This window comes from Megascapheus bottae, chromosome 12 (assembly GCF_031878675.1).
Source record: "Megascapheus bottae isolate mThoBot1 chromosome 12, mThoBot2.hap1, whole genome shotgun sequence".
Lineage (NCBI taxonomy): Eukaryota > Metazoa > Chordata > Mammalia > Rodentia > Geomyidae > Megascapheus > Megascapheus bottae.
The window spans coordinates 21,173,162-21,195,398 of record NC_143520.1 but is presented as its reverse complement, the minus strand read 5'-3'; the positions used below and the strand labels follow the sequence as shown (position 1 = coordinate 21,195,398).

At 36.5% G+C, this 22,237-nt stretch overlaps 1 protein-coding gene across 5 annotated transcripts in view; it reads right to left on the bottom strand.

Annotated features, from left to right (window-relative positions):
- The window catches only part of Baz2b (bromodomain adjacent to zinc finger domain 2B), a 123,782-nt gene that overhangs the window by 85,166 nt on the left and 16,379 nt on the right, over positions 1 to 22,237 (bottom strand). For 3 of the 5 annotated variants that reach the window (XM_090342773.1, XM_090342775.1, XM_090342777.1), the window contains exons 2-4: positions 13,055 to 13,243; positions 7,985 to 8,149; positions 6,757 to 6,950 (exon numbers count right to left, since the gene is read on the bottom strand). In XM_090342773.1, coding sequence (XP_090198899.1) covers positions 6,757 to 6,950; positions 7,985 to 8,149; positions 13,055 to 13,243 — 548 coding nt within the window. The remainder of the gene's footprint in view (positions 1 to 6,756; positions 6,951 to 7,984; positions 8,150 to 13,054; positions 13,244 to 22,237) is intronic. The other 2 variants (XM_090342778.1, XM_090342776.1) reach the window with 2 other exon arrangements.

Genomic DNA, 22,237 nt, shown 5'->3' with positions numbered 1-22,237 from the left:
GTAAAGCAGCAAAAATCCAACTCATTCAATATAACTTGTTTTATTCTTTGTAAAAACTGACTATGTGAGCTAGGCCTGGTGGCTTATGCTTGTAATCCTAAATACTTGTGAAGCTAAGATTGGGAGGAGTACAGTTCAGGGTCGACCTAAGTAAAAAGTGTGTAAAATACCATGACAAACAATAACTGGTACATGGTGACATGTGACTGTCATCCCAGCAAGGCAGGAGGCTGGGACTGGGAAGATCTTGGTTGTAGGACAGCCCAGTCAAAAAAGCTCAGGCAATATTCTTGGAGATAAAAAAGGATAGGTAGAATGTCATGTGCCTACCATCACAGGTATAGTAAGAAGCATACATGAAGGATCATGGGCCTGGACAATTTAGGTAAAAAGTTAAGATCCTATATCAGAAGTAATTGGAGCAAACCAGGTACCACCAAGCTCATGCCTGCAATCCAATAAGTTTAGGAAGCTAAGCTCTAAGAATCATGGTTGAACACTTGCCTAGGGAGCAAAGTTCACGAGACTCTTATCTCCAATTAACCACTAAAAAGCCAGAAGTGGACTGTGGCTCAAGTAGCAAAGAACTAGCCTTGAGCATAAAAGCTTTGGGAGAATACCCAAGTCCTAGGTTCAAGCCCTAGAATCAACACACAACACATACACACAGGAGCAAAAGGACTGGCGGCATAGTTAAAGAGGCAGAGTGCTTGCCTAGTAAATACAACATCTTAAGAGTCATTAAAACACAAAACAAAATAACATCAAAACAAAAATGGATAAATTTGAACTTAATTTTTAAAAAGTCTATGCTTCTCCAAATATAGATACAGAATATATCAAGGAAGTGGATTTAACCAGTGACTTCCAAGGAAGATTCTTCAGTAAAGGGCTCCATCCTCTGGGAAGAACATAAAACTCAGCTGAAGAATTCCCCAGCTCCCAAACTATACATAAAAGAGTTAACAAAGCATTTCTTTTTTTTTTTTTTGCCAGTCCTGGGCTTGAGCTCAGGGCCTGAGCACTGTCCTTGGACTTTCTCAAGGCTAGAGCTCTACCACTTGAGCCTCAGCACCACTTCTGGCTTTTTTCTATGTATGTGGTACCGAGGAATCGAACCTGGGTCTTCATGCATGCTAGGCAAGCACTTTAATCACTAGGCCAAACTCCCAGCCTACCAAAGCATTTCTATAGACCTTTGTTTTGTTTTGTTGTTGTGGGGCTTGAACTCTGGACCTGGGCACTATTCCTGAGCTCTTCAGACCAAGGCTAGTGCTCCACTAAACTGAGCCACAGTGCCATTTCCAGTTTTCTGGTGGTTAATTGGAGATAAGAATCTCATGGACTTTTGTGCCCAGGCTGGCTTTGAATCTCAAACTTCAGATCTCAGCCTCCTGAGTAGCTAGGATTACACGAGTCACTAGCGCCCAGGTATAAAACTTTAAAAAAAAAAAAAAAAGCATAGGCTTTATCCTTCTCAGTTCCACTACCTTTCATGTCCATTTTACTTACTAAATAATCATTACCAAACTTATGTAGACCACACATTAGGCTACTGGGATGAGGGTGGTCCCATATCATACTTAAGATTAAATTCTGTTTGTATTCTAAGATCAAATTTTCACTTTAATAGCCAATGTATCTCATTGTGTTACTCTTGAGTTATAGACATTAGTGTGTGACCTCAGAATGTCTTCTATATTAAGGGAGGGCCTCTATAAGTTTAACACATGCTCCTGATAACAGTTTCTAGTTAAATAGCAAGAGTTCTGGTTAGGAGTATCAATGTAGGTTGCTTAATTAATTAGTATGTCAAAGATAGGAAGAATAAATATGAAAAAACCCCTAAGTCTTATGTCATATCTTGAATTTCTGGGAGCATAAGACAGTTAAGATTTTAGACTTGGCAAGATTTTAGCACTATTTCCAAGAGGTATGATAATGCAAAGTTTAAAAGTATGGGCATTCAGCTTTTTAACATACAAACTAGATACTCGAGATTTGCTTCAAAACAGCAGAAGAATCAGGAAGTAGTGGTATTTCTTCACTCAGTGTCTGGCATGGAGAGAAGCTGGCACAGCTCAGAGACAGACCCTCATTGCCTGCATTAATAGAAATGCTTTGAAACAAGAGAACTGAGAGCCGTTAAGAGCAACAGGTAGAATCAGACCCTGAAACCTGTGTCCCTGGGAGGAAACAGTTTGTCTTTCATCATGTTTGCTCAGTGGTCAGTGGTATTTAAAAGGAGAAAGAAAATGTTTGTTTTGGGTCCTAAGTACAGTACTATGGTGCTTTTATGATGGGTACCCGTAAGCCTCCTCCCCCAAGCTCTCAGATAAGTATACTACATCCTGGAAAATAACAATTTTCTATTGAGAGGAAACTTGAGAGATCTGGGGGAAGTATTTCTATAAAATATGCTCAGTGAAAAGAAAGAAATCCTTGCTTTTTTCTTCATGCTGCTGGTGATCAAATTCAGAGCTTCATGCATGGTAGGCAGCAAGAGCTCTACCACTGAGCCCAGAAAATCTTGATAAAATAATTTCTTAGGATTAAAAACTGAAACCTAGGAGGCATATTACTGAGTCAAAGTTTAGAACAATGCCATTTGTAATTGGTAGCTAACCCTTATCTTGCTATCCCTGCTATAGTGTAACAGAAACTTCCTGCTGACTTTGATTCTACTACCCAGACAACAGACACTCACAACCGTCTGACTGTCTTGCAGTCCTGAAAGCAGGGTTTGAAAAGTACAGAAGATATGACCTCATTTTTTAAATTAGCCTATATTGGTCATGAGGGGAAAGATCTTTGTTTCATTTCCACATGTTTACAATATAGTCCAATCTCACCCTCTTTCACTCCCTTCTTCCCCTTTCCTTTTCCCAAACAATTTGAACATGTTTCACTGTTCCATCTTCCTGGATACAAACAATGAACACAGTGCCCTGTGCAAATACCCACTGATAAAGTTTGTTTCCCAAACCCTCTATATAACTCGATTATCTTTGTTTTTAGATGCTTTCCGTTGATGCCAAGGCTTAAGCAAAACAAACTATCTCTCACTCAGGAATAAACTACAATGCTACATACCAGTGGCTCACACCTGTCATTCAAGCTACTCAGGAAGCTGAGATCTGAGGATCGAGGTTAGCCCGAGCATGAAAGTCTGTGAGACTCATCTCCAATTAACCACCTGAAAACCGAAAATGATGCTATGACTAAGTGGTAGAGCGTTAGCCTTGAGCTGAAGCGCTCAGGGCCAGTGCCCAGGCTCAGAGTTCAAGTACCTTGAAAGACAAAAAAAAAGAAAAAAGAAGAAACTACAAGTAAAAGCAGACCAGATTCATAGATTTAATTTATAGAATGTTAAGACAGCAGGGGATAGCTCAGTGTGGATAAATGAAACGTGGACTTAAGGGTAGCCTTCATGTATTAAGCTAAGATGTCAGAGTTGCCTTGAAAGAAAGTGGAGAAAAGAATCCAAAGTTTGGAAATGATGAGAATATTGTACTCCACAGCTGTTATCCTTCTATGACAGAAAAGATCTACTTTGAAGGGAAAAAGTAAGAAAATATTAAGGAATTTGTAACTAGTCAGGGTGTAGTGGTATAATCCTATAATCTCAGTAATTATAAGACTGAGGAAGGAGGATCACAATTTCTAGACCAGCTTGGACTACATAGCTACATAGTAAGAATGTGTCTCCAAAAACAAAACAAAAAGTAAAGTAGCAATAAAAGGTTAATTCCTAGTAACGATGAAAGAAATCTCTAAAACAAATACAGTTAATAAATTCTTTTATAAAAAATATACTTTTTTTCTCTAGCACTTTTTAGTAGTTCAAAAAAAAACACAGTGGAAATACAAACAAAAACAACCTTGATATATCACCTTACTCCAATCAGAATGACTAATATTCTGAATTCAGACGACAAATGCTGGTGGGGATGTAGAGAAAGAGGAACCCTACTGCACTGCTGATGAGAATGTAAACTACTACAACCACTCTGGAAAACAATTTGGAGGTTCCTCAAAAAACTAAACATAGACCTTCCCTGTGACCCAGCCATAGCATCCTGTGCATCTACCCTGAGCATCATAAACCAGGGTATGATAAGGACACCTGCACAGTCATGTTCATCTCTGTACTATTCACAATAGCTAAACAATGGAAAAAACCCAGATGCCCCACTACAGATGAATGGATACAAAAAAATATGGTACATACAGACAATGGAGTTCTACATAACCACCAGACAGGATAAAATAATGGCATTCGCTGAGAAGTAGATGAAACTAGAGCAAATCATGTTGGGTGAGATAAGTCAAGGCCAAAGGAACAAAAGGTCTCCTTGATATGTAAGCATTAGATTGAAACAATACAAGAGCAAAGACTCAATACTCAGGTACTCCAGGTCAATGACATGAATTTGGAGATATAAATATATCTACATAGACATACAGAGCTATGATAGAATAAACATATAATGATATAAAGATCGATATGTATCTATGACATACAGAGACTCAGCTTAATCTTAGTTATGTTCTTAAATTTATGTGCCAGTGATTGCATATAGAGAATTTTTTTCTTAAAGACTTATTTGTAGAACATGATATTTGAAATATGTAAAAACTCAGTGTTAATAAAAAGTTTTAATAAAAAATACAGACACATGTAGAAATGCTTGTCATCTCTGGCTATATAAGAAATGCAAATCAAAACAACTTTGAGATTCCACCTCACTCCAGTTAGAGTGGCCATTATCAAGAAATCTAATAACAACAGATGCTGGCGGGGATGAGGCCAAGAGAGTTCGCTATTATACTGTTGGTGGGAGTTCAAACTCATTCAGCCACTCTGATGATTCCTCAAAAGACTAAACACAGAGAGATTTCCCCTAGCACCCAGTAATCCCACTCCTTGTCATTTACCCAAGTGTCCAGAAACAAGTGCATACTAAAGCTACTATCACAACAGTGTTTGTTGCAGCATTATTTACCATAGCTAAGATATGGAATCAACCCAGATGCCCCTCAGCAGATGAATGGATTAAGATGTGGTACTTACACACAATGGAATTCTATGCTGTCATCAGAAAGAATGACATCACCCCATTCATAAGGAAATGGAAAGACTTGGAAAAATCATATTATGTGTAGTAAGCCAGACCCAAAGGAGCATAGACTCCATTGTTTCCCTCATTTGTAATAACTGACATTTAGGATTCTCCTAACAGAGGATCACAATAGCTCAAAAGCTGCATACGTAAAGTCACACAGGATAAGTCTAAACAAAATGAACTCTAGGTTAATAAAACAAGAGATGAAACAAGAGGTGTATGTTTATGAATGCTGTTCTTAATGTATTATGTGAAGTTATTTCTTTTCTCTTTTTCTTCTTTTTTCCACTTATGGTTAATCTAATGAGGTTACTGTATCTGAATTTGTATACTGGTATACGGTGTATATACTTATTTGTGTATTTGAAATAGGGAAGGGAAGAGGGAAAACAAGATGACTGGGTGGGGAAGGAGACAAAGGGGGACAAAAACATGAGAAGGGGAATCAAGGTTTGAGAAGTAATGTACCCAGTACCTGGCAAATATAACTGTACCCCTCTACACATTATCCTGACAATAAAATACAATAAAAAATAAAGAAATAGTAAAAACAGAAAACAGCTAGTTTTCTATAGGACTGAAGTAGAATATTAAAATAAAGACCCTCTTGGGAAATAGCCTCTTTCCTCCAACTCCAACTTACTCAAAGCCTGAGCATCAGGTTTCATTGGAGAGGATAGGATTATGGCCTGGTGGATAGTGAAAATGCTCAATGAGGTATGACAGATTAAGACTGCCATAAAAGAAAACTGAGAGCCAACAAAATAAATCTTGGCTAGGAACCTGTCAGCTGAGATATCAGTATAATTAGCTAGAAAAGCAGCCCACTAGTTTCCCATCAAGTCTTCTTTAAAACAAGCTGCTTATCTGGAATACCAGTGCAGCTCACTAGAAGGTGGGTAGCACTGAGATTCTGACTACTACAAGTTCTCTTAGCCATCACTAGGCAAATAAGCCACTAGATGACAAGAAAGCCACCATTAGCATCCATTGCTAAAAGAAAATACTAAGCCAAGAAAAGAAAGCCTTTTACTAACAAAATCTGACATTATGCCAACTAGTAATAAAGGAAAGGGTGAATTCAGAGTTCAGAGACAATAAATTGTCAGCCTGTATAGATAAGATGAAATCGGACATGAGGTGAGTTGAGACTATATAATGGGTACAAACAATTATTCTATATGACGTTCTTGTTGTTTAGTTTTGTTTTGTGCAAAGTCCACAGGCTTGTTTCATTTCAAATCTGGACCCAGCCATTTCCTAATTATTTTGGTGTTATTTCCTTATTTCCATTTCTCATTTGGAATGCTGGAAAAACTGAAAGATATTATATACAAAGCAAGTAGAGTAGAGTGGTAGCTAGTAAACTCTCCATCTAGTTTTACCTATTGGAGCTAGGAATGTAGCTTTGTGGTACAGCAGCATGCACAAAGCCAGAGGATCAATACTGATAACTTTTAACTCATTGTTACTGCTTTTATTAGTTTTAAGTTGTCAAGATTTATAATATTAGCAGTACGCCATAAAATGTAAATGTAAATAAGAAACATGCAAGTAAATGAATTCATAGATTATGGTCATTTGAGCTTTAAATTATATAAATTGTATTTAGATACACAGAATAACTTACCTTATCTTTGATTTTGTCAGCTCTACCATCTAAAGGCTGGCTTTTGCTTTGTTCCTGATTACATTTTATATTTCCTCCACCTGAACTGGTACTTTTAGTCTGTCCCATGGAACTTGAAGCAGTAGTAGCTAGTACAGATGTGTTAACACCAATTACAGATGATGTACTGTTTCCATTAACTGAACCATTTACACCTTAAAGACAAACATAATCGTATTTATGCAATGGAATATTATTTGGTCATAAAAAGGAACGACATACTGATAAATGTAAAATGTAGATAAAACTCAAGAACCGGGCCAGGAATTTGGCCTAGTGGTTAAAGTGCTTGCCTAGCATGCACGAAGACCCGGGTTCGATTCTTTGGTACCACATATATAGAAAAAGCTGGAAGTGGTGCTGAGGCTCAAGTGGTAGAGTTCTAGCCTTGAGAAAGTCCAAGGATAGTGCTCAGGCCCTGAGCTCAAGCCCAGGACTGGCAAAACAACAACAACAACAACAACAACAACAACAACAAAAAACCTCAAGAACCTTGTGAATGGAAGAAGCCAGACACCAAAGGTCATATATAACACTTGATTTCATCTATATGAAATATTCATAGTAGGTATATCTACAGAGACAGAGTAAAATGTAGAAGTTGGCAGGGACTTGAGGAATAGAGCTTGAGAAAACAAGTGTTTAATGGTGATGAGAAATTTCTTTTAAATTAGGAAATATTTTACAGTAAGATAGCTACTATACAATGTTTTGTAAATTCAGAAAATAACACTGAATTATCCAACTTAGGAAGTTTAATGTTAAATTATAGGAACATTACTTCAATGAAAAAAGTTTAGAAACACCAAAAAAGATAAGTGACATTTCAATAATTGGTACCAATTGCAGAAATATTAATATTACTTAAAAAAAACTTAGGATGTTAGTTAACATGAAAGATGAGATAACTATTATATTGCATCAAAACTAGGATACACATGTGATATACAGGAAAAGGCAATAGAATTGGGTTGTAATCCTGACTGAACATCAGTACTTTAATGTGAAACTACTTAACTTAGCTGAAAAATAAGAGGAGTTCTAATCTCAGAGACTTACTAGCAAACAATCAAGATGGTGATGTTGGATAGCACATGCTGAAAACAAAAAAGATTAAGCCTGAACTCTACTGAGAATCAGAATTAGAACAGAAGATTTAATGATATTTCACTCATATTAACATGGGTACCTTTTTCAGGACCATTTCGGTTGCTTTTTCCTGACGTTCTTGAATGGAATGAAGAATCATGATTCTGGGTTGGAGGAGCAAACAGTGGTGGAATTCCGAGCAGTGGTGGGAAGTACGGTGCTGCGGGGCGAGTGTGAACATCTGCTGTTCGCCACCATTCTGCACCTCAAAATCAAACCAGCCAGAGAAAAATGGGTGAATGAAGTCTCTAGTTCATTCTAATTATGGCTTTCTATGTTTCTTTCATGATTTCCACCCTCCCCCGCCATTCCTTGTGAAAGAATCATGAAATTCTTTTAGTTCCCATCATCTTTCTATCTCGCAACAGCTAATTTGAACTGGTATTCTCACACTCCTCTCATTAGGCCAGATTTAAGGAGCTTCATTTACCAGTTTTCTAAATTCAAGCTAAAAAGAACAAAAGGTATTTCATAGTTTAATAATTGAAACAGGAAACAATATAAAAGAATTGACTCTTTGATGACATACACATATTTTCTAAATGGATAAGGACAATATTGATGTCTATTGTTCTAAGGCTTTAGAATTTCACCTATGTAAAAATTTCCTTCAATTTTATATAACATTATTATACTGGAGTTTTGATAAATCAGATGGTTTCACAATACTACCAGACTTCTGTCATCAAGCATATCTCAATGAAAGAAAATATTCTATAGTAAACCAAAATAAATAAATAAAGCAAAATCAATAAATCATTTTTGTCTAAGAAATAAATTCTCAACGAAGGTTTCCAAAGCAAATAATTTTACATTAAAATACATTTGCAAAGTTTCTTCCCTTAAACTAAATAAGTTATATTTATGTATATATTATAGTATATAAATAATAGATGACAATTCATCATTCAAAATAACTAAAAGTGGTAGAAAAAATAATTGCACACATATACCTCAGATAGTCAAGCAGCAGTTCATAGTTAAAACTTCAGTAATGAAGGAAGCCAGCATGTGTGTGTGTGTGTGTGTGTGTGTGTGTGTGTGTGTGTAAGACTAAATACCTTATGCATTAGAGAGAAGAACTCTACTACCTAAGTCATGATCTCAGTCTTTTTGGTATTTATTTTGAAGATAACTCTGGTTAACTTTATCAAGCTTAAATACTCTTACTTCTGTCTCCCAAATATCTGGGGTAATGTACAAGCATTCTCCACCAATCAAGAATAACAGTCAATTTTTGTAGAATACATTTTCCAAGGAAGGATAAAGTAAGAAGAGATTTGAATAGTTTTATGCAGTCCTAAGTAAAATTGCAGAATCAAGCTCCAATTTGCTAAGCCTGTAATGTCCCAAATCTGTTACCTTTCATGCCAGTTTTCTAAAACATATGCATATTTTTCTTCAATTACAATACCTTATGAAAATTAGAGGGGGAAAAACATTACATGAAAGGAACTCAGTATTATTTAATATACCACAGAATCATATGTTCAATGTTTTTCTAGAAACGAATCCTTTTATTATCATTGAAAATACCATAGAAAGAAATGCAGTTTCACTGTCTAATATTGAAATCTGAATTTAAAAGTGGAATGAGGGCTGGGCACTGATAGCTCCTACCTGTAATCCTAGCTACTCAACGGGCTGAGATGTAAGGATTGTGGTTCAAAGCCAGTTCGGGCAGGAAAGTCCATGAGACTCTTATCTCCAATTAACCACCAGAAAATTAGAAGTGGAGCTGTGGGTTCAAAATGGAAGAGTGCTAACCTCAAGCACAAAAGCTCAGGGACAGCCCCCAGGTCTTGAATTCGAGCCCCATAGTCAGAAAAGAAGAATGGTAGCCAGCCAGCTCATGCTCACACCTGTAATCCTGGCTACCTGAGAAGCTGAGATTAGGAAGCCAGTTTGGGCAGAAACCTGTGCAATTCTCATCCTCAGTTAGCTGTGGCTCACCTCTATTTTCTCCCTTGTAGTCGAGTTTGCAAAGTCAAAATCCATAGAAAATCCAAAAGAAAGATAGTTTAAAAGAAAAAGAAAGCCAGGAATGGTGGCTCACACCTGCAATCCTAGCTACTCAAGAGACTGAGATCTGAGGATCGCAGTTCAAAGCCAGCCTTGGCACTAAAGTCCTCAAGACTCTTATCTCCAATTAATCACTAGAAAATCGGAAGTGGCGCTGTGGCTCAAGGGGTAGGGTGGTAGCCTTGAACTGAAGAGCTCAGGGACAGTGCCCAGGCCCAGAGTTCAAGCCCCACACCAATCAAAAACAAAAAAAAAAATGTGGGAAGTAGAGCTGTGGTTCAAAAGATAGATCATTAGGCCTTGAGCTAAACAATTGAGCCCTTGCCCTGAGTTCAAACCCTATGACTAGAAAAAAAAAAGTCACCAGTAAAAATTAGATAATAGGAAAATATGTTATGTATAAGGGGGCACCACATAGGAAGGTAACAAGTGAATTAAATCATGAGCTGAACATTGTTCAGCTTTTGAAGATCAACTTTACAAATGTTTGATATGATTTCATAGGAATTACATTTTTATAAAGTGTCAAGTTTACATATCTTGCAAATTTAAGAAAATTAAAAATCAAATTTATCACAAACTGGTTTGTTGATAAAAGGAAGCATGCAAAATAAGGATGACAAAAATCAGCACATGGTGAATCTCTAAGCATATTCAAAAGAGATAACAGCATGGCATTCTCTCTGGAAGGATTATAATGTTTCTGAGAATACACTGAATTTCAGTTGAACCCAGATTTAACATATTATTATTGTTTTGTTCTTTTAAAACAGGTTCTTGGAAGGTAGCCCAAACTGGTCTGGAACTCACTATGTAGCTCAGGATGGTCTCAAACATGCAGTCTCCTGCCTCAGACCCCCCTGTACTAGTAGTTTAGGTCTGCTCCACCAGACCCCGCTCTGACAGGGCAGAATCTTAACAGCATCCAGACTTAAGAAAGCTAGATGCATCAGAAAAATTCATGGTATTTTAGCATTAAAATTCATATACAATAACTATTATCTTAATTTACCATGAAATTTTTTTCAATATAAATTGAAAATAATTTATTATTAAGTTTTATATTTCTTGGTTTAAGCTGAGATGAGTAACACTTTGGATGTGCATGAAATTTAAAAACAAAATATTCCTTACTTATAATTGCTAATAATCCATTTCGGTGTCTTTGATTTATTTGTAAATTTTTATTTTTATTTTATTTTATTTTATTTTATTTTATTTTTTTGCCAGTCCTGGGCTTGAGCTCAGTGCCTGAGCACTGTCCTTGGACTTTCTCAAGGCTAGAGCTCTACCACTTGAGCCTCAGCACCACTTCCGGCTTTTTTTTTCCTATATGTGGTACTGAGGAATCGAACCCGGGTCTTCATGCGTGCTAGGCAAGCACTTTAACCACTAGGCCAAACTCCCGGGCCCTTATTTGTAAATTTTTAAACTGGCAATTTCCTTGCCCATTAGAATAGAGTAAGTTATAGAGAATGTAAACTTAAGTTATCACACCAAATTTACAACTTAAACTAGTCCTTTCGAAACTAGGCATTCCGCAAAGTTCATTTGGCAAAGAAGTTTGCTAATATAGTCAGATTCTTTGTCATTAAAGACTCCATCTTATAAGTATCGGCTTGTATCTTCTTCCAGAATGAAAAATAACTTAAACTACATGGTTTGTATATTCTGGAATAACTGTTCTTGTGCACTGAGTCTAATACTGAATGTAAGGTAGGGAAATTATGTACTGTGTAGAAGTATCAAATTCACTAAAGCCCAAGTAAATAATTTATTATACTTCCTAAATCATTAGTCTGGTGCAGAAAGCAATTGATTTTAGTAATTCAGTAATTACAATGTGTTAGAAATGAGCAAAACCTTACGACAATGAACTTTTATTATTATGAATGACTATTTTAACTTTTATTTAGAAATCTTACAGTTCAGGAAATATCTGTGAATGTTTACCTTGTTAAACAATGATGCAAAAAGCAGAATAAAATAAGTTCCTACAAATATTTTAAAGAACTATTTAAGCTTGGCTTTCCAAGACAAGGAGTCAAAGGAATAAGGGCTCAAGAAACAATACTTAAGAGTATACATTTAACAAGCAACACTTTCTGCATTGTGTTTAAACAGAAACACATTCCCTTTAAAAGAGGCACTTGGTAATTTTATTAACCATTAAAGAAGTCAAGAGAAAATAGCAACCAATTATGGACTACTTATGTATGCCAGCCCCTGTAGATCCCATCTTCACAAGCACCCTAGAAGCAAGCATTATTAGTCGATGTTATTATTTAGATTATTAGCATATTACATAGGCTAAGATGTCAGAATTATATCTTAGTATTTAGATTTGACATATTGTATTTAGCTATTCATTGGCTGATAGCTATTTGAGGATTATAAAACATGGTATTATGGATATTCATCTACAAGTAAGATGAATGGCATTTTACTATTGGTTTTTAGGGAAAGTACTGTGATTTGAATAGAGTCCTCATGTATGCTAGGCAAGTGCTCTACCATTTGAGTCACGCTACAGCCCAGTTAATACTCTTTTTGTGCCAGCCCTGGGCTTGAGCTCAGGGCCTGAGCACTGTCCTTGGGATTTCTCAAGGTTAGAGCTCTACCACTTGAGCCTCAGCACCACTTCTGGCTTTTCTCTATGTATGTGGTACCAAGCAATTGAACCCCAGTCTTCATGCATGCTAGGCAAGCACTCTACCACTAGGTCAAACTCCTGGTCCCCAGTTAATAATTTTTAAGTCAAATAAACCTGAAAAATTCAAACCCTACAATTGTAACATATACTTACTTTTCGGATTGCTATATTTCAACAAAAGATACTGGAAACCCTGGCCTTATTATTCCATTGCATGGTGAATATCTATTTATCTAGTCAAATATCTAAACACTCAGCTGCTGTGCCACTTATTACAATGTGTTGTATACTTTTGTATGTGATTAAAATTCTTACACAAGAATTTTAGTACACCAGGCATTAGACTATCTCTTTATTGTTTACTTTATTATACAAATTACTGCTTGCACATTCTCAAGCTTTCCTCCTTTCCTTGAACGCTGTAATCATGTTTACCTGGAAAAGATGCTAGTTGGGGATGTGCGGCTAAGGCTGTGGGTGTACCAAGTGTCCCCAAACCACCAAATTCTGAATGCCCTGAGCTGGCTGAATGTAGACCAAAGACTGGGTGGCTGACCATTGGGAAGGCACTCGACACTGTGGACAGGTTAAACGGTTGATCCCCAGCTGCTCTGAATAAATGTCCTGGGAGGGAAAAAAACACACTTAAAGTTGTACTATAAAAACAGATGAGATTTGTTTGGTTTCATCACTTATAGGTTAAATTTATAATAACTGATTATGTATAAAATTTTTATTTTACATTTCTGCTGCAAGTTTTACTCTTCAAAGCCTACAGAATGAGATGATTTTAGAAACATAAAAGTGCTGTAAAAATGAAAATGAATGGTGGTAGCATGTTATTAAGCTCAGTTTTGAGAAATAATGTTGCAAGTAAATAATTTTAATTAAGATTTGACAGGTGAAATGAGGTCATATTTCTGTTAATACATGTGCATTAATGTAATACCAAATATTTTTGCTTATTAAAAGGATAATATAAATGCACTATTAGTCTACAGTAGGAAATCAATAAAATAGGCCCCAAATCTGTTACAAATCATACCTCAAAGTATCATACACTATAGGCAAAAAGATCCCAGTTTCCATGCACCAGAATTGTTCTCTAATAACTTTTAGTTGAATAGAATATCAGGATACCAAAAAGGGAGTATACTAGCTTAATAAAATAATGTACAAGATAACACAAGGAATTGATGAATAAAATTATGAAGTGCATTTGCAAGTGGTTATTCAAAAATATTATTCAAAAACTTCGATACATTATGTAGTATATTATGTGCAAGTGTGACCTTTCAGTCTCCATTTTTCTTCCAAAGAAAATCTAGTACTATCATTATTTTTCATACTTAGTAGGGATTAGGCAGGAAAAAACACATAGAAATTTCCTCCCTCACTCCCTCCCTCTCTCTCCCTCTCCCTCCCCCCGTGTCTGTCTGTCTGTCTCTCCCCCACACCCTGCACCTCTCCCTGTTTATTGCACTGGCACAAGATACTAGGGTTGAAATTGGGCCTGGCTCTATCACTTAGCTTCCTTTGCTAAAGGCTAGCACTTTCAGCTCCACTTTCAGCTTTTTGTTGGAGATAAGAGTTTCATATACTTTCCTGACGGGTCTAACTTTGAATTGACTTTAGAATGGTTAATTGGAGGCAAAAGTCACAGAGTCTCCTTCCCCAAACTAGCTTCAAACCAGGATCCTCAGATCTCAGCTTCCTGAGTAGCTAAGATTACAGATGTGAAACACTAGTATCAAGCTTTGAATATCTCTTAATTTCCAAGAAACAAGGATTTTTTTTATTTTTAACTTCCTATGACATAAACAGAATATCAAACCCTGCACTCAGGCCTCTCCCAAGAACTTACTTTGGATCTGTCACAGGTGTCTTATGTCTACAGTCCTAGCCACTGAGGAGGCTGAGAATGAGAGGATTACAATTCAAATCTAGCCCAGGCAGAAAAGTTCCCATCAGTTCCTTCTTAACTTATAGCTGGGTATAATGGCACACAGCTGTTTATTCTAGCTGTGAAGGAAAGCCTAAAATAGGCAGATAGTGGTCCGTACACAAGTCTGGGCAGGAAGCAATATCCTACTTCAAAAATAAGCAGTGCAAAAAAGGACTGGAGACTTGGCTCATTATTAGAACACCTGCTTACAAAGTATGTTGCCCTGCGTTCAAAGCCCAATAAAGCTTAAACAAAAGAAAAAGAAAGAAACAAGTAACTTGTAACTTTGAAGACGGTCATGGTGGTACAGACCTGAAATTACAGAACTTGGGAGGCTGGAGGATCAAGAGTTTGAGACACCTATTCAAAACAAATAAATGAAGGGCTAGAAATGTAGTTCAGCAGAAAAGCAAATTGCTTGGCTGGTATATACAATGGCCTAGTTTCAAATCCTATAAATAATTTACTTTGTGAAGATAATTATTGTGCTCTATGTTAAAAACAGAAACAGAAAGAATCGTGTATTTTCTCCAGTTTATATCAACCCTGACTATATTATAACTTAGTTTTAATGCAAGGGTAAATGAAAAAAAAACATTATCATTTAGCTCTAATCCAAATCTGTGTTACTGCTAACCTCCTCCACCACCCCATTCACACCATAGTCTAGGAAGAGCCTCTGCTATACGTGCCACACCCCAAGCCCTTTTATAATTCTATTTTTGAGAGAGGGTCTAGATAAACTTTTCTGAGCTGGCCTTGTAATCCAGTCTCTATTTTCCTGCATGCTTCCATCTCTGTGTCCATGAAACCCTATATTCTTTTTTTCAGATAATTTTTATTGTAATTATTAGAGAGGTTACATTATATTCACCAGATAGAAGGTGCATTACTTCACAAACATTGATACCCTTTCTCATGTCTTGGTCAAAATTTAAAATAATTTAACTAAAAGGGATTTAAGTAAATTATATTAAGTATGTTTTCTATTATCATCCTATAAAGAAGATGGCCTGCTTAAGAGAAGGTTTCCACTACAATCAAGCAGTAACTAGATCTTATAGGAAGAATCTTTGAAGTGTTTTTACAAAGAAACTGCCAGATGGAAGAATAAGCAAAGGATACAAACTTGGGTGTCTGATCTAGATCAGTAAATTATTGTTTTTGTTCTTCAAAGCCTCTGAAACACTTTCTGAGGCAGAGTGGAGAGAGGAATGATAGATGAATATAGTCATCATACCCAAGGTATGTGACTATAATGTGCAAACAGAACCAGGTAAACTAAGAGGATTTTGTATTAAGATTAGGAGAAGAGAATGATGTACAATGGATGGGGTGACAATGATCAAGATGCATTGCAACCATAAATTGATATGCTGAATTAAAACCCCTTTGTACAACAATTAAAAGATAATTTTTTAAAGTAAGTTTAATTTTTTAAAAAGAGAAGCAGTATATTGACAAACATAGTGAGAAAGAGACAAATAGAGACAACAGAAAGGACCAATACCTTTTATGTTGGCAGAGTTCCAGACTTCAATATTTAAGACTAGTAACAGGACAGAAAGATTTGGGGAGTTTTTTGTTTTGCTGTAGAAAATTCTTGGGAATCTATCTAGCTTCTAATAATGTGCTTGAAATTTTAAAAACAATTTTTTTCTTTTTGATTACGTAAAATCTATGGTTTTCAACAATCAGTGCAATCCATGGACTCAATTTACTTACTCAAACATTTTATTTATAAACATGATAATCAATATACTATCAGTGTTCCTGATAGGCAAGCTGAACTGAACTTCCATCTTTAGAAGTTACTGAGTAATCAATCTACCTCTCATACTTGTAATCCTAGTTAACCAGGAGCTGACATCTGAGGTTCAAAGTTGGCAGGCACAGCAAAGTCTAGACTCTGCTCTCCAATTAACCATCCAACAGCCAGAAGTGGAGATGTGGCTCAGATGACAGAATGCCAATTTTAAGTGGAAAAAGATAAATGATAGCATGAGAACTTCATTTCAAACCCCAGTACTGGCGAGCATGCACATGCATATGTGCTCATACAGAGTAATAAACTTGTAAAGGAAAATGAAACTTCTTAATCAGTTTTCCTCTGCAATCAAGCTGTTTTTCTGTTTCTATTGGCAAAGAAAAGATCTTGTAGTAACTGTTTTGGGTAATTCCAAAACACTAGATTTCAGTTCCTGATTCTTCCTTGCTTTAAAGGACTAAAATAATCAAGTCTTTAGTTTTGAAATCCTGGGGACTGAATTTAAGGCTTTGTGCTTGGTAGGCAAGAAATCAACCACTCGAGTGGCTTTCTGGGTTGGTTACTTTGGAGGTAGGGGCTCCATTTATTCCCAGGTTAGTTTGAGCTGCGATCCTCCTATGTGAGATTCCCAGCATTACTGGAAATGACAGGCACATAGCACTGATCCAGCCATTGGGCTTCTGCTGTAGTAAGAATAAGCAGCATCTCCATCACACCTCGCAGTCAGTTGAGAATTTTTATGTCTTCACTGGCCTCAAAGGTCTCCTCTCTGCCTCTCAAGTAGGATTACTGGGTTTGAGCCACAACTCCCAGTTTCAGAAGTCATTCTCCGAATGGCTGCAAGTGTAACATCCTTTCAATCTCAAATAGCATCCCCTTTCCGGTTTCTCTTTGCTCTACTTGCAAAAGTCATTCACAGTGTTAGTACAGCTCATTGGGTAGTCAGAAGTTAATTCAATGATGTCTCCGTTATGGCTCTAATCAGTAGGGGTGCTATTTTGATTACACCTTTGGTTCCATTACCGGGACAATGCCATCGGCTTTACACAGTCTTGAAGGTTGAAGCTATTGTTCAAAAACACAAATTTTAAGATAGACTAGTGATGGTTTGGTGTCTCCTAATTAAAAAAAAACAAAAACAAAAACCAGCCGGGTGCAGTGGCTCATGCCTGTAATCCTAGCTACTCAGGTGGTTGAGATCTGAGGATCAAGGTTCAAAGCCAGTCTGGGCAGAAAAGGACCTGAGATTCTTATCTCCAATTAACCTCTAGAAAATGGAAAAGTGGGGCTTGGCAAGGGTGGTATCCTTGAGCTGAAAAGGTTATGGACAGCACACAGGCTGAGTTCAAGCCCCATGACCCCCCTACACACATACACACACACACACACACACACACACACACACACACACACACACACACACAAAGCCAAGCCCCATGACCCCCCTACACACACACACACACACGCACACACACACACACACACAAAGCCAACAGTATCTTCTTACATGAAACATGCAGTATCATCTTATATGAAACAAAATATAAGTAAAATAGGCTCTATTAACCTAATGGCAATAAATGATACATTATTATTTGAATGTTAGAATGTTCCACTTTTGTAAAAGTAATTTTTTTCCTATTATCAACAGATGTTTCCAAATAAAACCCTCCTTCACTGAAAACTTGTTTCTCCCAGATATATATATGTGTGTGTGTGTGTGTTTGTGTATACAAACTATTATATCATAAAATTATAATACTTTTACATACTATGGTTATCCCTTTTTAAATATATAACATTCAAATATGGTTTCCATATGAATGCAAATTTTGTTTTGCTTTGTTTTATAGCTGAATACCAATGAACACACTTTATATTATGAAGTAGACATCTATAATGTCAAAGTTCTCAAATTATAATAAACTCACCCCTCTCAGCAGAGCTTTAGAAATTCTACTCTAGACATGTTTAAAAGTGATTAAAGCTAGTCATCAGTGGCTTACACTTCTAATCCTAGCTACTCAAGAGGCTGAGATCTAGGGATCACTGTTCAAAGTCAGCTTGGGCAGGAAACTCGGTGAGACTTTTATCTCTAATAACCTACTCAAAAAAGGAAGAAGGAAGGAAAGAAGGAAAGAAGGAAGGAAGGGAGGGAGTGAGGGAGGGAAGGAAGAAAGGAAGGAAGGAAGAAAGGAAAAGAGTCAGAAGTAATGCTATGGCTCAAGGGGTAGAGTGTTGAGCAAAAGAAGATCAGGAACAGTGCCCAGGCCCAGAGTTAAAGTCCCAGGACAACTCCTTCCTTCTCCCCACCACCAAAAACAAATGACAGTACTTGCATAACAAAGCATGGGCATCATAAATATCTTCATTCACATTAATGAAAAATAAGGACTTTTCCTGTAAGAACACAACAGAATGCACATACTTGGAACCCAAACTACCAGTGAACTAATCTATCACTAAGTTCAGAAACACATTAAAACAAAATAATTGTAAATCTGCTAGATTATTCAAATTTCTAAGAATCAAGAAGGCTTATTATAATTCCACATATGTGGCTTTTTTTCATATCCTACGATGTCTTTATTCTTCCAATGAGGCATAAACTTGTTGTAACATGTCTTCAGATCTTTATATCTATTTCTTTAAAACTGCAAGCATAATTCTATAGCACTGCAAGATCAATTTCTAGTAGACCCAATAAAAAATTTTATCAGTACTTTACCACTATGGTAATGATGGAGTATAATCAAGTGAACACCATCAAATTTACTGTAAATGGAATATTTAAATTATTGATCAGCATATTAAATTCTTAAATATACTGTTTAAATATTCTGAAATTCAAACTGTGTAAGCTATGTATATTTGAACTATGATTAAAGAACACAAATAATTCTGTAGTTATAGTGACAAAACATTTCTACCCAATCTTCATTTTTATTCTCACATTCTCATAATATTTGGAGTCAGTTAACATTGATATTTTAATATCAATGCAGCATTATTTACCATAACTAAGATAAGGAACCAACCCAGATGTCTCTCAATAGATGAATGGATCAAGAAGATGTTGTATTTATACACAATGGAATTCTATGCTGCCATCAGAAAGAATGACATCACCCAATTTGTAAGGAAATGGATAAACTTGGAAAAAATCATATTAAATGAAGTAAGCCAGACTCAAAGGAACATAGGCTCCATGGTTTTCCTCATTTGTAATCATTAGTACATGTAGGATTTTCCTAGCAAAAGATCACAATAGCTCAAAAGCTATGTACATATGGCCATATAGGATGAGGCTAAGCAAAAGGAAATAAGAGGTTTGCTTGAATTTTGGGTCTGAGCACTGTCCTTAGCTTTCTCAAGACCTAGTGCTCTGCCACTTGAGCCACAGCACCACTTCCAGCTTCTATCTACATATGTGGTACCAAGGAATCGAACCCAGGTATTCATGCATGCTAGGCAAGCACTTTGCCACTAGGCCAAACTCCTAGCCCAAAGGTTTATCTTTGTGATTGTTGTTCTTAATGTACTATGTGAAGTTATTCTTTTTCTCTTTTTTCCTCCCTTATGGTTTATCTCATGTTGTTACTGTATCTGACTTTGACACCTGGTATACTCCATATATATATATATATATATATATATATATATATATATATATATATTTCAATCAGGGAAGGGAAAGGGAAAGAGAAAAACAATATGATTGAGAAGGGGTAAAAATGGGGAAAGTGGTAGAAAAACATGGGAAGGGGTATCAATGTTCAAGAAGTAATGTACCCACTACCTGATGAATGTAACTAACCCCAACAATGAAACACATCACCCCAATAATAAAATAGAAATGACAAAACAAAAAAAATATTAGAGCAGTTTCTTTTGCCAATAAGTGCTTTGCTAGATTTAATGAATGAAGTCAGATTCTTGGCTAAATGCTTTTATACAATTTTATGTACTTAGCATTTTATAGAACTGTAGCCATGTTGATTACATTCAACATATATATATATATAGCTACAGTTCATTTTAATAAGGAAATAGAAAAAGTAACAATGTTCCTATATTCCAAATTCTTATTTTACTTATGTCTTCATATATCAATACTTAATGTTTCATTAGACAAAAATGTCTGCGTTTTCCCAGAATCAACTAAAACAGACTCAACTTTGAATGACACACTTTATGTTACTTTAGGTTGCTAGGGCTGCCATAACCATGAACCCAACTGAGTGGCATAGAACAACTGCCACATAGTTCTGGAAGCAGAAGTCTGAAATACAAATACTGGCAGTCATGCTCCTTGTTCCTGAAGTCACCAGGAAAGGCTCCGTTCCACAATTCTTTCTACTTTCTTGTAAAGTTAAGTCTTTTTCCTATGTCCTCAATGTGCTTTTCTGTGTCGAAATTGCCCCTTTTATAAGAACACCAGCTATAGGCTATTAGGGCCTACCTAATGACCTCATTTAACTTGATTACCTTTGTGAGAACTTGTGTCTAAATAAGGCTACACTTCCAAAGTACTGGAGGTTAGGATTCCTATATATCTCTTGAGGAGATTTTTTAAGGAAGCTTAATGGAGTTGAACACATTAACTTTCTTTAGCAATACACTGCTAAAGTCCCAAATTTAAATTTCAAAATCTACCAAATCAATAAAATAGTTCAAAAATCTTTAGTGATTTCTGACTAAATCTCTCATTAAACTTCACTAGAGAAAACTAGACAGGTGAAAAGTTGAGAGACTTTCAAGATTTATAATACCTACAGCTCTGATGAATAAACTAAAACTAAAATTATTGCTATAAGAGCTCATGATAATGTAAGTACTCCAACAACCTGGCTTTTCTTACAAGTCTTTAGAGAAGGCTTCTCACATTCAGTCTCCTGACTGTAAATTCAGATTCTGGTTATTCTTTGAACATTTTTTTCTTCAGTTAGCTCAATTGATCATTAAGGATCATTCTCTCACTTATGCTAATCCTCAACTAAAATCTGTATGGCCCCTTGATAGTAGAAGAGCAATGTACAGCACAGCCAACAAAATTTGTGAGTTTTCCCCTCCCTACTGAAGCATTTTATTTGTGTAAACGAAATTCCAGGATTTTCCTCCTATGCATTTTTGTGTTGCTTCTTCACAGTCCACGATGGCAGCGGAGGCTGTCAACGCAATTAAACTGAAATAGGAAATGGGGCCCGAAAAATTGTTGACTAAAGGTCTGTCTACACATAACCTCATTATAAACTTTAATTCATCTTGTGGACTCCTGGATTTCATCTTGTCTCACTACATGACCATGGCCCTTAGGCAATGCTTAAACTATGAAAAATAGCTTTAGTAGTCTAACCCTGCCTTCTGCCCTCCAAAGAGAAACCCCACCTTTTGCCGGCCAAACTCACTCGCCAATTTAAACCAAAGTGATAGGATGGTTTAATCAGCCATTATAAGACATACTGCAACCTCATTGGCCACCTGCGTATGGTCTGGTATGACTGTATCATTCTTTGTGTGTTACAATTCCATTGGCCTCCTGCACATGACTGCATGGATTTTGCCTTTAAAAACCCTAGCCTGTGGGCCATTCAGGGTCGCAGTATTCAGCTCCCAAGCCTGTGTACTGTGACCCTGGCCAGTCAGAGTAGGGACTTCCTCAATAAAGTTGCTTTTTGCTAACAACTCTGTTGTGGTGGGTTCTGTCACTCCAAACGAATAGGTGGGCTCAGCCACCGGGATGGGGGTTTTCTCAATACAAAGCCAGACTGACAGAATGAGATCACCTTTACTCTGCCACTACTCCAGATATTTTGAGTTGCACATAGAATCAGGAGCTGATTTCTCTACACTTGTTTATCCTGTCTGTGGGATTCGAAATGTTCCCAGCACTGTGCTCACCAAT